Raw genomic sequence first — 17,995 nt, forward strand, 5'->3', positions numbered from 1 at the left:
GTGTGTATAGTTTTCTCCCAGTTTGTGACATGCTTTTTAATTTTTTTAATAGTCTCTCAAAAAACAGAATTTTAATTTTAATGAAGTCTAATTTTTGCAAGTGTTTTATGGTTGGTGCTTGTATGTGTTCTAGCATAGAAATATTTGCCAACCGCAAGTGGTTCTTATCCGAGGTCACTTTTACTCCTTTACCCTTGTGCCCACTCCCCACGCAGGGGACTTCAGCAGTGTCTGGAGATACTTTTGATTGTCACAACTGGCAGAGAATTACTCGTATCTAGTGGCTAAAGGCCAGGGATGCTGTTAAACATCCTACAATGTATATAACATCCCCCACAGCAAAGAATTATGGAGCTTCAAATGTCAGTAGTGCTTGTGTTGAGAAACCCTGATCTAGAGGTTTTATAGTTTTAACTTTTATGTGAATGTGTGTATGTTAATTTCAAGTTATTTTTTTGTGTAAGATGTGAGGTTTGGGTCAAAGTTAATTTTCCTTTCATCTGGATATCTCGTTGTTCAAGCATAGTGATTCTCTACTGAGAGTGATTTTGCCTCCTACCAGACATATGGTAATGTCTAGAAATATTTTGGGTTCTTATAACCAAGGAAGGAGTGCTTCTGGCATCTAGTGGGTAGAGCCAAGAATGTTGTTAAATATCCTGCAATGTAAAGGTTGCCCCCCCAACACAAAGAATTATCTGGTCTAAAACGTCAGTAGTGCCAATGTTGAGAAATCGTTTCACGCTATTGGTTGAAAAAGCTATTTTTTCCCCTCATTAAATTGCCTTTTCACCAATGATGTGTGGGTCAATTTCATGACTCTAATCTATTTCATTAATCTATATCTCTGTCTTTATGCCAATACCACCGTGTCTTGTAGTGGAAGACTACAAGAAACCATCTGGTAGAAATCCTACAACTTTGTGCTTTTTTAAAATTGTTTTGGCTTTTATTGGTTCTTTGCATTTCCATGAAAACTTTGGAATCAGCTTGTCAATTCCTAGAAAAAAACTACTTTGGAATCAAAATTTCTAAAAGAAAACTAAGTGGGACTTTAATTGGGATTGCTTTGAATCTATAGAACTTATATTAAAGTTCTGTAGATTCTATAGAACTATAGAAATAATTTTTAATTATGGAAACAAATACCTCTTAAAATGATGTTTAGCTAGAGTGCCTTTTTAATAAATAAGATCTGACCATCTCTTGCCTATTAATTAAAAAGTTGAGTCATTTACATTCATTGTGATAATTTATGTATATAAACCTGTTTATGATTTCTATTTGTCTTTTTCTAAACTTCTTTCTTTGACTTCTTTTGAGGAGATTGACTTTTTCCCCCTTCTTTTTTCCCTCTCTACTGATTGGAATTTATACATTTTTGATGTTGTTGTTGTTCTTAGTGGTTACTCTTGAATTTTCACAATGAATTTTTTCCTTATTGAGTTACCTTGTCACCACTGACCTATGGGTAAATTTCTCAACTCTATTTAGTTCTATTAACCTATACATCTACAGAGACCGTAGAGCATTTTGACTTTCATCACATCCCTCCTCACTGATATTATTGTTTTGATGCTGTCTCTTTTTTAAACCTACGTAGGTTTAAAAACCTAGGTTTTTAAAGGTAAAAAAACCTAGGTACATTATTATTTTATATGAACAATGTTTGTCTTCTTTTATCTACAAATTTGGATCTTTTTTGCCTTTCCATCTCCTCTTTTCAAATCTACATTCTGAAATCCTCTTCATTTTTCCTGAAATGTTATATGTTCTAGATGTTCCTTTGGTGAAGGTCTCTTGGTAATGAACAATCTTCTTCTTTGTTACCTGGAAATATTTTTATTTTGTTCTCATTCTAATAAGATAGTTTTGCTCCATACATAGTTCTAAGTCGACAGTTTGTTTTATTTCTCAGCGTTTGATAATATAATTCTACTTTTTCTGGCTCACATATTATTACTGAAAAGTGTATTGTTTGTTTAATTGTCATTTCTTTTAGGGAATCTGCCTTTTCTTTCTGACTGCTCTTAATTTTTGGTGTATTACAGTTTCATTACAATGTACTTTATTAGAATAAAATTCTACTTGTTTCATTGTGTGTCTTGTATCTGTAGATTCAAATCCATCATCAGTTCTTGAAAATTCTCAGCCATTTTCAATTATTGCTTCTTTTTTGTTTTCACAACTCTCTCTCTGGAATTCCCAAACGTCCTAGGTTTCAGTCTGTCTTCCATTTCTCTCTCTTTTTTTTTTTTTGCGGTACGCGGGCCTCTCACTGTTGCGGCCTCTCCCGTTGCGGAGCACAGGCTCCGGAGGCGCAGGCTCAGCGGCCATGGCTCACGGGCTTAGTCACTCCGCAGCATGTGGGATCTTCCCGGACCAGGGCATGAACTCATGTCCCCTGCATCGGCAGGCGGACTCTCAACCACTGCGCCACCAGGGAGGCCCCTCTCTTTTTTTGGTGTGGTAAAATATATATATAACATAAAATTTACCATTTTAACCATTTTTAAGGATAGTTCAATGGCATTAAATACTTGCGCACTGTTGTAAGTGGATTTTCATCATCCATTCCCAAACTTTTCCATTGTCCCAAACTGAAACTCTGTATTCATTAAATAATAACTCATCATTCCCTCTTCCCCCCAGTCCCTGACAATCACCATTTTATTTTTTATTTCTATGAATTTAACTTCACTAGGTACTTTATATAAGTGGAGTCATTTCAATATTTGTCCTTTTGTGATTGGCTTATTTTACTTAGCATAATGTCTTCAAGATTCACCCATGTTATAGCATGTGTCAATATCCTTCCTTTTTTTAAAAACAATTTTTAATTATGGTAATATACACATAACATAAAATTTACTGTCTTAACCATTTTTATTATTTTCTTAATAGATTTTATTTACTTATTTATTATTTATTTATTTATGGCTGCATTGGGTCTTTATTGCTGCGCATGGGCTTCCTCTAGTTGCGGCTAGCGGGGGCTACTCTTTGTTGTGGTGTGCGGGCTTCTCATTGTGATGGCTTCTCTTTTTGCAGACCACGGGTTCTAGGCACGTGGGCTTCAGTAGTTGTGGCTCACAGGCTTTAGAGCATAGGCTCGGTAGTTGTGGTGCACAGGCTTAGTTGTTCCGTGGTGTGAGGAATCTTACTGGACCAGGGATCAAACCTGTGTCCCCTGCATTGGCAGGTGGATTCTTAACCACTGCACCACAAGGGAAGCCCCTTAACCTTTTTTTTTTTTTTTTTTTTTTTGCGGTACGCGGACCTCTCACTGCTGCGGCCTCTCCCGTTGCGGAACACAGGCTCCGGACGCACAGGCTCAGCGGCCATGGCTCACGGGCCCAGCCGCTCCGTGGCATGTGAGATCTTCCCGGACCGGGGCACGAACCTGTGTCCCCTGCATCGGCAGGCGGACTCTCAACCACTGCGCCACCAGGGAAGCCCTTAAGGGGAGTTTTATGGAGATTTCATTTAGTGGGCATGCTTGATTAAATCATTGGCTGCTGGTGATTAGCTATCTATGGGCCTTTTGTCATCTAATTAGCATAAAAAAGACATTCTTATCACTTAGGGGATTCCAAGAAAGTTAGGAGCTGTGTGTCAGGAACCAGGGACAAACAGGAAATATTTATTTATTATTGTGCCACTCACCATGCTACTTTCTGTGTCTGAATTTGTCTGTTGTAGGTACCCCCATATAAGTGGAATCATATAGTATTTGTCTTTTTGTGACTCGCTTATTTTACTTAGCATAATGTCTTCAAGATTCATACATGTTCTAGCATGTGGCATAATTTCCTTCCTTTTTAAGGCTGAATATTCCATTGTATGTATATGGACATTTTGTTTATCCATTCTTCCATTGATGGACATTTGATTTGCTTCCACCTTTTGGCTGTTGTGAATAATGCTACTGTGAACATGGTTGTACAGATATCTGTTCAAATCTCTGCTTTTCAAGCCTTAAATGTAGGGCTCTCCTGTTCAGCTCCCTACCTGATCTTAGAACTGGTTGAGGCATTTGCCCTCAAGCCACTTCACCTTTCATGGGTTTTCTTACTGCTCACAGCTCCTGTTTCTCCTCATTCTAGATGTTTGGCGTTTATTTATTTATTTATGGTCCTTGGAGATTCTCCTCGCTTTTACCAAGCCCAGCAATGCATGAAAATTGTTAGTTGTAATTTATCCAGCATCTAGTGTGGTTTGGATAGGAGTGTTCTTCAAGGTACCTACTTTACCATATTGCCAGAAGCAGTATCTGTTAAATTTTAAGCTTCAAACATGTATGAAAACATATTATATTTTCTCTTTCTGGAGCATAGTTATTTTCATCTTTCTTTGTAAGTGATAAATGTGTTTTTGGTGTTTTTAACTTTCAAGATACTTTGCATGTTAAATAACATTCGGGAGTGGGTGGTGGGGAACAGCCTGAATCTCTTAACCTCCTTTGTTCACTCTTAGCAGTTTTTCAAACATAAGTAAATTACTAATTAAAATTTTTAATTAAATATATTAAATAATGCTCCTTTAGTTACTTAATATCTACCAGTTGTGAAATACCTTTAATACTGTGTAGTGTATCTGAGTATAGGTATAAAACTGTCTTAGATTTTCCCTTGAATTTTTCTCTTGCCATAATTACTGAGTTAAGTGAAACTCACTTAAAAAGCACTGTAACATCTAGCATAGTTTTACCAAGAAAGATGTGCTGATAAATATCTAATCAGAGTAGTCTATATGTCACATAGTTCTTATATATTGCTTTCCTTTGCATGTTTAGATTTTTGTAATGACTTCTATAGGATAGGAATATTAGGGGTGAAAGTTGACTAATATTATAAATGAGGAGCAAAGATATTATGCAGATCCGAGCTTGCGGTTTACTAGGGTTTTTAAGAGCAAACAGAACTTCTTCATATTAACCTATATCTGTCTTAATTGCAAGTAATATCCTGATTAAATATCAAGGTCATTATTGAAAAGCGTAGAATTGAGGGGGGAAATGTGAAAGATAATAGAGAGTGAGGATTAAAGAAAGAAGAGGATATGAAACTATAGATAAAAAGATGTAGTGGAGTAATGTTATTGATTTGTAGCTTGACACACTTTATAAATATCTGAAGGGAAAGAGGGTGTAAGATATAAAAATATGCTTATTGGGGCTTCCCTGGTGGCGCAGTGGTTGAGAGTCCGCCTGCCAATGCAGGGGTCATGGGTTCGTGCCCCGGTCCAGGAAGATCCCACATGCCGCGGAGCAGCTGGGCCCGTGAGCCATGGCCGCTGAGCCTGCACGTCCAGAGCCTGTGCTCCGCAACGGGAGAGGCCACAACAGCAAGAGGCCCACGTACCAAAAAAAAAAAAAAAATATATATATATATATATATATACACACACACATATATATATATGTATATATATATATATGCTTATTGCTAAAAGCTTTTGTGATATAAAGTATATTCTAAAAGGTTCAGATTAAGGTTCATTGAGAGAAGAAGAGAAAACACATACATTTGACCCTCCGTATCCGTGGGTTCTACATCAGTGGATATGGAGGGCTGACGGTACTATACCATTTGAAATAAGGGATTTGAGCATCCTTGGATTTTGGTATCCATGGGGGATTCCAGAGACGCGAGGGACAACTGTATCTTAGAAGATAATGTAGTATGTATGGTTTTATAACTCCCCTACCCCCTCCAAAACTGCTGTGCTTCTTTGAGTTATTTACATTTTATCACATGCTTGGGTGAAACTGTGAATTTTTCTTCCTCATTACATTTCCTGGTAAGTCATTAATATTTTGAGAATATTTTGGAGAGAAGAAAATACTAAATACTCCATCATTTGAAGTAGTTATAAAATTTCTCATTTATTTTTTAAATTGAAGGTTAGAATGACCTGTAAGATAACTACTTCATTAATTCATTGTGCTTGGGGATCTTTTTAGGGTATTAAATTTACTTATTTCTAATCATTCATGTAACTGCTTTTATTCCCATAAAGTGTGTTAAAATTTTCACGTGGCTTTATTTCTTTGACAGTTTCTTAAATAGCAGAGAAAATATGATGTGTCTTCTCTAACTTTAAATTTTAATACAATTGCTAATTTTAGTATTATTAAACATCAATGTTTTAAGAAATTAGGTTAAAAAGAATTGTTACAAAAAATAAGAGTTTAAATCAAGTAAGGAATATGCAGTGTGCCTGGATTGTTAGAAGTTCGGTTAATGAAATGAGGCTCATATTTGAAATGAATAATTATTTAGTCACATGTGACTAAGTTATTTTTGTTGCATTATTAGAGAAGTACAAAAAAATGAATTTCTCTTAATTTTTATTTTTTAGCAAATTTTAAAAGCTTGTATCGAACAAGTGAAAAAGTATCCAGAATTCTATACTCTCCATGAAGTCACCAGCTTAATGGGATTCTTCCCATTCAGAATAGAGATGGGATTAAAGTTAGAAAAAACTCTTCTTGCATTGGTAAGGTTTACCATAAGAAAATAAAAGTAAACTGATTTTTGTCTGAAACATCATCTGTATTTCACACAGAAGCATAATTTAGACATATTTCAGTATTTATGTTTAAATTTTGAGCAGTAACAAGATATACTTTTTAAAATACGCAATACAAATGTGTCCCCTTTTAATGTATGACTACCATTACTTGATGTTTTTAAAAATATCACTACTGGGACTTCCCTGGTGGTCCGGTGGTTAAGACTCTGCACTCCCAGTGCAGGGGGCCTGGGTTCAATCCCTGGTCAGGGAACCAAACCCCACATGCCGCAACGAAGATCCCACGTGCCACCAGCTAAGACCTGGTGCAGCCAAATAAATAAATAAATATTTAAAGAAAAAATAAAAAGTTAAAAAAAAATATCACTACCAACTTTATTTCTTGATTTTCTTTTCTTAGTTTCCATCTCTTTTATGTTTCTGAATACAAGCAGAAAGCTTTTCTTTTAAGGGGATTTTACTCAATATCATGTTGGAAGTAGGTGTGTGTAAAGAAGATATTTTAGAGTTTCTCTTATACCCTGCTCTGACTTGTACTTCATAAAATGAGAGGTTAGATTTTAAAATGACAGGATGATTTCATGGCACCCTTATCTTGGACCCTTTTTTTAAAAAAAAACCTATATGGGGGACTTCCCTGGTGGTACAGTGGTTAAGAATCCGCTTTCCAATGCAGGGGACTCAGATTTGATCCCTGGTCGGGGAACTAAGATCCCACATGCCACAGGACATCTAAGCCCACATGCTGCAACTACAGAGCCCATGCACCCCAACTATAGAGCCCACGCGCTCTTTAGCCCGCGTGCCACAACTAGAGAGCCTGTGCACCACAACGAAAGATCCCACGTGACCTAGCTAAGACCCAATGCAACCAAAAATAAATAAATAAATAAAATCTTTAAAAAGCAACTATATGGTGGTTGTCAAGTAAAAACATTAAGGTCTTGTCTTAAGACGTCTGTAAATTTGATATTTGCATTTAGTACAATGAAGAATTTTAAGTTATAAGTTTCATATGATGAAAAGATACTTCAGGGAAAAAATACATCAAGATTTCTGCAATAAAACATTCATTTTTTTTTCTTATTTAGGGCAGTGTAAAGTATGTGAAAACAGTATTTCCCTCAATGCCTGCAAAGTTGCAGCTGTCAAAAGATATACCCACCACTGAAACACCAGAACAAACAGCTGCAGCTATGCATTATGTAAGTAGTAAAGTGGTTTTGGATCTTCCTAAGCAATCTTCTGTACCTCATAAAGTACATGTAACCTGGTTGTTCTAAAGTACCCTTCCTGAATTTCTCCCTTCTTTTCATTATTTAATCAAAGAAGTTTCTAATAAGTGTAATCAAGTAACAAGTTTCATGTTGTTTTTCAGGACATTAGTAAAGACCCAAATGCAGAGAAGCTTGTTGCAAGATATCACCCTCAGATAGCTCTAACTAGTCAAGCATTATTTACCTTATTAAATAATCATGGACCAAGCTACAAGGAACAGTGGGAAATTCCAGTGTGTATTCAAGTAATACCTGTCACAGGTTTGTGATTTGCCATGTCAAGTAACACTCTCAAAAGAGGAGTTGAAACAGTTCTATTTCAGCAGTCTGATTATAGGTGGTCATTTGTCAAATACAAAAAGCTAAGTTTTGATTTAAGGAGGGTGTAAATTTGACAATTACATTCAGTAGAAGAACTTTTTAATATATAGTGCTAAGTATACAATTGACACTCATAAATGAGTTATTAGATTTACAGGACCTGTATGCATGCTGGGTGTGTGAGAAGTAGAGAAAAAATTATAGTTTAGGGTGGCCAAAGATACATGAAATGGTGAGGTTCTTCTGTCTTTCACTGAAATAAAAGGAATGCAATACTTTATTAGACAGCCTCAAATGTGTTAGTTTCTAGGGTTTATTTACTTACCTATTATTGGAATTCAGATTTAAATAAGTCTATACTTATAAGATAGTCTCTCTCTTAACAGTAAAATTAATATTTACACATAAATTCTGTACCAAATATTATTCCCCTTCTATTTTTGTTCATATTTAATAATTTTCTCATATCTTTTAGAATTAATATTCTTGTATGTAATAACATAATTGGAGTAAATGAAGGACTATGTCTAAAAACAAAACTACAAATTAGAGTTAAATGTAATATATTCTCCGTGGTAAACATTTTATCACTTTTTGAAAGTATAACCCAAGAGGAACCGAGTAATAATGACAGTAAAAGTATAACAATAAAAAACAGAAAATCTTTTTTTAAATTGTTAGAAAAAGAACATGTTTTTCTTGCCAGTAAGAGTCTCTTGCCCTTAGATCTCTAAGGGACTTTAAAAATCTTTTCATTCAAGGCACACGTATGGGACATGTGCTTCCAGTTTCTATCCTGTGTCTCTTTGTTTAGTAATTCTTCTGTTATACATCCTGGTTTGTTTTTTTTTTTAATATGACTACTAGTAACAAATCACTCCCATTCTTTTTCTGTGTTAAGGTTCAAAACCAGTTAAAGTAATTTATATTAATTCACCACTTCCCCAAAAGAAAATGACAATGAGAGAGAGAAATCAAATCTTCCATGAAGTTCCCTTAAAATGCATGATGTCCAAAAACACAACTGTTCCAGTCTCTGCAGTATTTATGGACAAACCAGAAGATTATATATCTGAAATGGAAGTATGTAATGCTTTCTTTTCTTTTCCTTAAGAGAATGTACTTGTTTATCCTTTTGAAGAATAACATTTTATTGCAAGTCTCTAAATCTGGTAGTTAAAAATACAGACTTTAGATTGAAACTTAAAATTGAACCCCACGTGGATCTAGACTTTAGACAACTAATTTAACCTCCTTCAGCCTCAGTTTTCTTCTTTTATAAAAGAAAGATGATAATACCTACTTCATAAAATTGCTGTCAGGATTAGGTTTGATATTTATACGTAAGATGCTGAGCACAGTCTTTAGTACGTATGTACTAAAAATTCAGTCAGTAATGGTGGTCATAGTGGTGATGGTTTTATTTAATTAGTCTCATTTGTATTCAAGAGTTTTTAAGTATGAAAAGGAACAGATGAGTTTGACTGGGGCAACAAGAATTTGCTGGATTGTTAATCCTTTTTAGTGTATGCTTATTATCTGCGTGACCGTAGGCAAACTACATAATCTCTTTGTGTCTAGTTTGCTCTGTCTGTAAGATGGGTATCATGATAACCTAACTCATAGAATTCTTGGGGATTAAATGAGTTAATACACCTAAAGCATTTAGAACAATGCTTGGTACTCCATAAATACTAGCTTTTATTATTTTGTGTATTTTGAAATATTTTTCCATGATTATTAGAGCAAGGCATTCTGTTTATACAAAACTTTATTCATCCATTCCACAAATACTTACTGAGCGGATACTGTTCCATGCACTGAGGATACAGCAGTAAATAAAAATGAAGTCTCTTTTCTTTCAGAACTTACATTAGTGTCAGAGGGCACAGATAATTAAAACAGTATCAAAAAAGCACACACTGATAAATACTATGCAGAAAAATGGAATAGGTTAAGGGGAAAGAGATGGGAATGGGATTCATGATCAGGAAGGCTTTTCCAAGGACAGGAAATTTGAACAGGGACTTGAATAAAGTGAGAGAGCAAACAAAATTAGAAAATAAAATAGAAAAATTTTTTCTTATTTACATATAAGAGCTCATACTATTTTAAGAATATTGGCCTTTTGTCTTTCATATTTGTTTATTTTTTTTTTTGGTTTGCCATTTGCCTTTCAGTATTTTTATGATGTGTATGTCATAAAGCACTTCCAACTTAAATTTTTTGGAGGTATTTTTGTTTTTTGTTTTGTTTTACATTTTTAAATCTATCTAAAATTTATATTGGTGTGAGGTGAATGTCAGTAAGTAACAAGTGCTATGAAGAAACATGAAGTAGGTTAAGAGGGATGAAAAGTGACGGAGTAACTTCTTTCAGTAATGGCAGACCAAGTAATTTGGGCCTTCCATTACCGATGACAACTAAAAAAAGCTGGACATATTATATAAGTTTATTTCTTAGAATCATCAAAGACCTAACAAGATAGGGGGTACTATCTGAGGACTGAGATACTAAAGAAGACCAGAATCCAGGTTGGTAAGCCTGTCACTTAGGGTAGTTTTTGCCCTGAATGGTATTTCAGTTCTGAAGAGGCAACAGAAAATGTGCTTTTGGCAGCATCACAGGACTAGGAGGACAAAAGTCAGAGTTCAGTTTTCCACCATGAGCTTGGACCCTGCAGGGCTATACCCCAGGAGTAAGAGTGAACAAGAAATAAATCAGCTTTCTTGTAGATTGTATTCTGGGTTTTCAGGCCTTGAACTTGGATTCAGATGCTTTTGGATTGCTAGTGTCTCTAGATACCTAGCAAAAGCAAGTGACAATACTTCTTAGAGGAACAGAATGTCATTTTGAGCCTCAAATTATTTCTACAAACAAGTTTTTAAATATAGCATCTGGAAAACATTTAAAGATAACTAGACACTGGAGGAGTAAATAAAAATTAAGTTTCTTTTCATGTACTGGATACTCTGAGCACCAACCATCACAAACAATGACCAAAGAAATAGACTCACAGAAATGGATCCTAGAATTATCAGTCACAAACTGTGAGCCAACTCTGTTTAATTATACAGCATGCAAGAAAATTAAAGCCATGTTTTAATTGGAAGGAATATGCCTTGCAATGCAGGGGATGCGGGTTAGATCCGTGGTAGGGGAACTAAGATCCCACATGCCGTGGGACAGCTAAGGCCGTGCGCCTCAACCAGAGAGCCCGCGTGCTGCAAACTAGAGCTCACATACTTGGAGCCCGTGCATCACAACTACAGAGCCCACACGCCCTGGATCCTGCACGCTACAGCTAGAGGGAGAAAACCCGCATGCCACAACTAGAGAGAAGCCCACACGCCGCAACTAGAGAGAAGCCCGTGTGCTACAACGAAGACCCAATGCAGCCAAATAAATAAATAAATATTTATTTATTTTTTTAAAAAAAGTACAGTTAAGAATGCTGTAAAGGGGGTTATTAGCACATTAGATAAAACTGATAAGAGAATTAATAAACTGGAAGATGGGTCTGAAAAGACTATAATGAAACAGGCAACAAAAAGAAAATACGGAGAGTAGGGCAAGAGGTATAGAGAATGTAGTGAGAATGTCTAACATTTGTGTACTTGCACCCAAAAGAGAGGTGTAAAAGAGGTAATGGGACCAAACCATCTTGGAGACAAAGAAAAAACTCTTAAAAGCCACCAGAGAAACAAAAGGCACATTAGCTATAAAGGACTGAGAGTTAGACTGGCAGGTAACTTCTCAACAACAACGATGGAAGCCAGAAGACATTGGGACAATACATTCTCCTGAGAGAAAATAACCCTCTTACTAAAATTCTCTAACCAGTGAAATATCCTTAAGTAATAAAAAATTAAGAAAAGATATTTTCAGATAAAAAGTGAGTTTGCTACTAGCAGACCTCCTCTAATGGATGTTCTTCAGGCACAAGGAGAATAATCCCAGATGGCAAAAGGATGGTGAAAGATGCAAGAATGAATAAAGAATAACAAAAGTGAAAATAATATGGATGGGCTCTAATTTGTAGGTGAGTGCAGGGGCACTTGGGAACTTAAGTAGTTCTGAGATGACCTGGGTCCTAAGAACTCTAGAAACTAACCAGCCAAAGTTCCTTCGAAGACAAAAGCCTTGGCTCAGGAAAATTCACCAGTGGTAAAGTTCATATTGAGCAGAACAAGGACATTAAAGGTAAAGGAAAAATAAGTTTTCAGATAATTGTGGGAGAGGGAAATAGAGAAAGCAGATATCAGAATGTACTAAAGATTTTATATGCACACACAAACACATGCAAACCTACATGCATACATACATACATCATGGTAACAGTGAAGCATGAGCTTAGAGCCATGAAGCTAAGAAAGCTATCCTGGCACACTGTCACACAGGATTGTCCTCCTGCAGAAGCAGGTGTGCCCATCTCAATTAAACATGAGAAACAGAAGAGGATTGTTGATGGAAATTCTTACAAAGTTATTAGAGGAAGAAAAGATAATTGCTATAACATTTTTACAGTCAAATGAAGAGAGATGTACCCACAGAACAGATGAAAACTAATGTGTTCATCCTTTGCCCTAGAAATCTCACTTCTAGAAATGTAGCTCAGAAGTACACTAGGAAAAGAATAAAATATTTGTGCAGGGTATTCACCCCAACTATAGGTATTCATTAGAAACAGTCGTCATGTCCCTTAATAGGGTATTTATTAAATAAACTGTACATCTTCAATAGCATACTATGCAACTATTACAGGCATACCTTGTTTTATCGTACATTGCTTTATTGCACTTCAAAGATGCTGCGTTTTTTACAAATGGAAGGCTTGTGGTAACCCTGCATCGAGCAAGTCCATCATCGTCCTTTTTCCAACAGCATTTGCTCACTTCATGTCACTGTGTCACATTTTGGTAATTCTTGCAGTATTTCAGACTTAATCATATTTGTTAATGGTGATCTGTGATCATTGATTTTTTTTTTTTTTTTTTTTTTTTGCGGTATGCGGGCCTCTCACTGTTGTGGCCTCTCCCTTTGCGGAGCACAGGCTCCGGACGCGCAGGCTCAGCAGCCGTGGCTCACGGGCCCAGCCGCTCTGCGGCATGCGGGATCCTCCCAGACCGGGGCACGAACCCGTGTCCCCTGCATCGGCAGGCGGACTCTCAACCACTGCGCCACCAGGGAAGCCCAATCATTGATTTTTTGATGTTACTATTACAACTTGCTGAAGGCTCAGATGATGGTTAGTGCTTTTTAGCAGTAAAGTATTTTTCTTAAGACATGTACATTTTTAAAGACATAATGCTATTGCACACTTAATAGACTATAGTGTAAACATATCTTTATATGTACTGGGAAACCAAAAAAATTTGTGTGACTCACTTTTTTGTACTATTTGCTTTATTGTCGTGGTTTGGAACCAAACACACAATGTCTACAAGGTATGCCTATAAAAAGAATAAGAAAGCTCTAGGTATGCAACTGTAGTGTGATAGCCAAGATATACTGTTTAAGTGAAAATGGTCACTCAGAGAATTAAGTGTCTATACATCCTTAAAGATTTATATCCTAAGTTCAAAAAGAATTGCCAAATATTTTAAACTGCATTTAGTAATCATATTATTAGTAATGATATTGCTGTTGTTATTTTGAACACATTAGATAGTACGATAAAGCAAATAAGTACTTATATTTGTATTAGAAACCAAGAATTTTAGCATAAGAAATACAAATGCCAATCAAAGGACTTAAGTAAAAACCTTATAATAATATTGGAATTATATAAAAAAGATGCCAGTGCCAACTTGAAGGGTTTCCCGTTGGCCAGAGTGTGTCAGTTTGACCTTGACAAAGAATAACTGCAATGGATGGAAACATATGAAATAGTTAAAATCCATGAATTCATAATAATATCTTTTTAAAAAAGTATTAGTCACCTTTGGAGGGTGCTAGTGTATCAAGTCATTATTCTGAAAACTGATTTTTGAAAATTCAAGTATTTGTCTTACTTTTCCAGTACAAACTGTATTTCAGGTAATGATGAAATACGACTGTTACCATTTTGCAGTTCCTAATGAAATAGTGAATCTAGGCAGTGATCATCATCAATGACTGCTAAAAGCATTAGAAGATTAACAAGGAATTTTAATGGGTAGATTAGTTTGTCGACCCTTGATGAATCAACAGAACTGTTGTAATATCACAAGAAGAAAGATAAGCAGATGACATTAGCCTCCTGATTGAAGTGGGAAGTACACAGTACCACATATAACATGTTCAGATTTTTTCAAATGTGCCTGAATCTGGTCAAGCTACTAGATCATTTTAATAGGAAATGTAGGGGAAGAGTGTGTTAAATGATATCATGGGGATGCAAAATCCAGAATATGGAAAATTTTATAGGATAACTCATCTAGTTTCTTCTACAAATACCTGGTGGATATGGGAGTTGGCAGAGTATGGGGGAGAGGCATTTGAGAAATAAATTTGAGAGACATCACCCAAATGCAGTGTAGGGATCTTGGTTGGATCCTGATTCCAATAAACAATTGTAAAAAGAAATTGATCAGACTAGGAAATTTTAACAGTGATTAGATATTTCCAGCCATTAAGGAAGTGTTAATTTATTGATACAATTAATATGTTTTACCGAAGAATCTTTTTATAACCACATACTAAAATATTTACAGATAAACTGCTGTTTTTATCCAAATTTGTCAGGGGTTGAGAACATTGTTTTTCAATTCATTAATTTTGGTTTTATATTTATGAAATTCCTTCATTTTATTATTGTGATTATATTATTCTTTTCCTGTTTCTTGAAAAGGCTATGAATGATGCTTCAGATTTTTAATGTCCAGTGTTCTCATTTTTATTGCTTTTTAAGTATTCTGTGATTATCATTTTAATTTCTTCTTTTATCCAATAAATTGGAGAGTTTTTAAATTTCCAAGTTCTTGGGTTTATTATTGTTTGTTTACTTTTTTCTTAATGGTTTCTAATTTTACTTTCTTCTAAACAGAGGGTCAGACCTTAACAGATTCTGCTTTATACTATATTGATGTTTTCTTTGTGTATTAATTTATAGTCCATCTTTGGAAATGCCCCTTCGATCCTTGGGAGGGAAAAGGTATATCTTTGCAGTCTATATGTATGTTTTCAGTCATTCATGTATCTTTGTTTCAGTCATTAAATATTATTCATACTTTCTACATCCTTATATTTACTAAGAGACAGTGTATCAATGACCAAGTACAGTTGTGTTTCTGTCAAATTTTCCTTTTATTTTTCAGTTTTGACAATTTTGATGTTGTTATTTGACATGTCACAGTTCATTATCTATTCATCATGGATTGCATCTTTTTCAACATAGGATTCCTTTTTCGATCTAATGCTTTTTGCATTGACTTCTCTCTAACACTTAATATTGCTAGTCCTTCTTTCTTTATTTCTTGGTGTCATGTCCCATTGTTTTGTTTTGAACCTTTTTGTGTAAGAATGCCTCATGTAAACAGAGTTTAGTTTAATTTTATTTTTTGACTAAATATGGTAGTCTTTTTATTTTAGCAAGTGCTACCATTTGCTGAGAAACTGCTTACTATGTACAAAGATTATGCGAAGAAACTTTCTATATATAATTTCTCATTTAATCCTTAGAATAAACCCAAGAGGATAACCCTATTATCCCTATTTCAGAGATGAGGAAATTGAGTTTCAGAGAGGTAAAGTAATTTACCCAGGTAGATCTTTCTTACTCACTACCTGAGGCTGTCAGAATATTTTTCTCTCAAATCCTAAACTGTAATCCAATTCCATGGTATTTATCTAAAGTGCTCTGCCATACTGAGGAGAGATGTTGCTACCTAGGGAGAAGATAATTTATTCCTGAATAAATTAGAACTGTCTGTAGTTCTTCTATTACCCAAACAATACATGAAAAACTATAACCTCAGTGGCTTCATGTCCCAGAAAACAATAAAACCACTTCCTATCCATTTCTCCTCTTATTACTGACAGTTGTTTCCCCTGAGTAGATGTATAAAGAAAGTCACTGATTGATGTGAGAGGCTGTTGACACTTCCCCAGTTGCATTAGAGAGCAGCTTCCTTACCATGGCGAAGACGCTTTCCTCCTGGTCAGCTAAGTCTCTGCAAGAGTGTATAAACTGGGTATGAATGAAGATCTTTTGCCTTCCTATTTGGCCTAACATTTCTTCTTTGTGGTCCTGTCTGGTTTTTTTTTTTGCGGTACGCAGGCCTCTCACTGTTGTGGCCTCTCCCGTTGCGGAGCACAGGCTCCGGACGCGCAGGCTCAGCGGCCATGGCTCACGGGCCCAGCCACTCCGCAGCATATGGAATCTTCCCGGACTGGGGCACAAACCCGTGTCCCCTGCATCGACAGGCGGACTCTCACCCACTGCGCCACCAGGGAAGCCCCTGTCTGTTTTTGATTAGTGGTAATACCTCTTGAGATGTGGTAGTTCACAAGTATTCCCCATTTCCTGTGGTATTGCAACTTGGTAAATTTTTCTGTGTTTCATCAACATTTCAATGGGAAGGTAAGGTTAAATAAATTAGGTGCTAGTAGTTTGTCAAAGCAAGAACCTTTCAAAGCCATTACACTTTTCTTTCTACTTTTAAAGAGTATGAACTATGTTTGTGATGGGACATTGATGGGTGAGGGGCGGCCTGGAATTTTTGCTAATAGTTTGCCAATATATTTTCTTAAGATGTCTTATGAAGTTAATGAGTGCCGAAAAATTGAGACCCATGAAAACTTGGATCTGGATTTTGATGATGACGTCACAGAACTTGAAACTTTTGGAGTAACCACCACCAAACCGTCAAAGTCACCGAGTCCAGCAAGTACTTCCATAGTACCCAATGTGACAGAAATGCCCACAGCCCCCAGCATAGCAATCACATCTGAGGCACCAATTGCACCAGACATTACTGCTCATTCTAGAAGTATATCTCAGATTCTGATGGAACAGCTGCAGAAGGAGAAACAGCTGGTGACTGGTATGGACAATGGCCCTGAAGAGTGCAAAAACAAAGATGATCAGGGATTGATCCCCTGTGGTGGAAATGTATCAAATTCTGAGAAGTCTTTGGTACAAGATAGTGACTTGAAAACATCTGATGCCTTACACTTAGAAAGTTCTTCAGAAATTGAAACCTCTAATAAAAATGATATGACTTCTGATATGGAGTGTGTTGATGAAAGAGTGAATGTTCCAGAGAACACAGACAATAATTCAAAGGAAAAGCCTGTTACATCAGAAGCAGCTAAAACTGAAGATGTAATTCTTTGCCATAGTGATACAGATGAAGACTGTTTAATTATTGATACAGAGTGTCAAAATAATAGTAATGGAAAGACTGCTGATACGGGTTCTAATTTAAGTTCTAAACCAGCTAGCCTAAATTCTTCCTCAGGACAGGCTTCTGTAGGAAACCAGACTAATACTACTTGTAGTCCTGAAGAGTCATGTGTTTTAAAAAAACCTATCAAACGAGTGTATAAAAAATTTGATCCAGTTGGAGAAATTTTAAAAATGCAGGATGAACTCTTAAAACCAATTTCCAGAAAAATACCTGAAATGCCGTTGATGAATTCAGAAAATTCTAAACAACCTCCTAGTTCTGAGCAGCCCTCTGCTACTTCAGATGCCTCTAGTTGGCCAAAATCTATATGGCCTTCTGTGTTTCAGAAGCCAAAAGGACGTACGTAAATATTTACAAAGAATTTTATATTAACTGTTTTGCTTGTTCCTTATCCTTAGGTTTTTTCCCACCCTCTTTCCCCTACTTTCTCTTTGTTATAATATGTGTATGATCTTTATATAGTCATTG

The 17,995-nt window shown here is 35.9% G+C and overlaps 1 protein-coding gene across 9 annotated transcripts in view; it reads left to right on the forward strand.

Annotated features, from left to right (window-relative positions):
• Window positions 1-17,995, forward strand: part of ICE2 (interactor of little elongation complex ELL subunit 2) — an 82,917-nt gene that overhangs the window by 18,167 nt on the left and 46,755 nt on the right. For 8 of the 9 annotated variants that reach the window (XR_013827061.1, XR_013827062.1, XR_013827063.1 and 5 more), the window contains 5 exons: window positions 6,364-6,501; window positions 7,629-7,742; window positions 7,916-8,075; window positions 9,037-9,218; window positions 16,870-17,866. Coding sequence is in view for 4 of the 9 variants with exons in the window: in XM_079912664.1 (XP_079768790.1) it covers window positions 6,364-6,501; window positions 7,629-7,742; window positions 7,916-8,075; window positions 9,037-9,218; window positions 16,870-17,866 (1,591 nt within the window). In the remaining 5 variants the exon portion in view is untranslated. The remainder of the gene's footprint in view (window positions 1-6,363; window positions 6,502-7,628; window positions 7,743-7,915; window positions 8,076-9,036; window positions 9,219-16,869; window positions 17,867-17,995) is intronic. The other variant, XM_079912666.1, reaches the window with a different exon arrangement.

This window comes from Stenella coeruleoalba (assembly GCF_951394435.1).
Source record: "Stenella coeruleoalba genome assembly, chromosome: 2".
Lineage (NCBI taxonomy): Eukaryota > Metazoa > Chordata > Mammalia > Artiodactyla > Delphinidae > Stenella > Stenella coeruleoalba.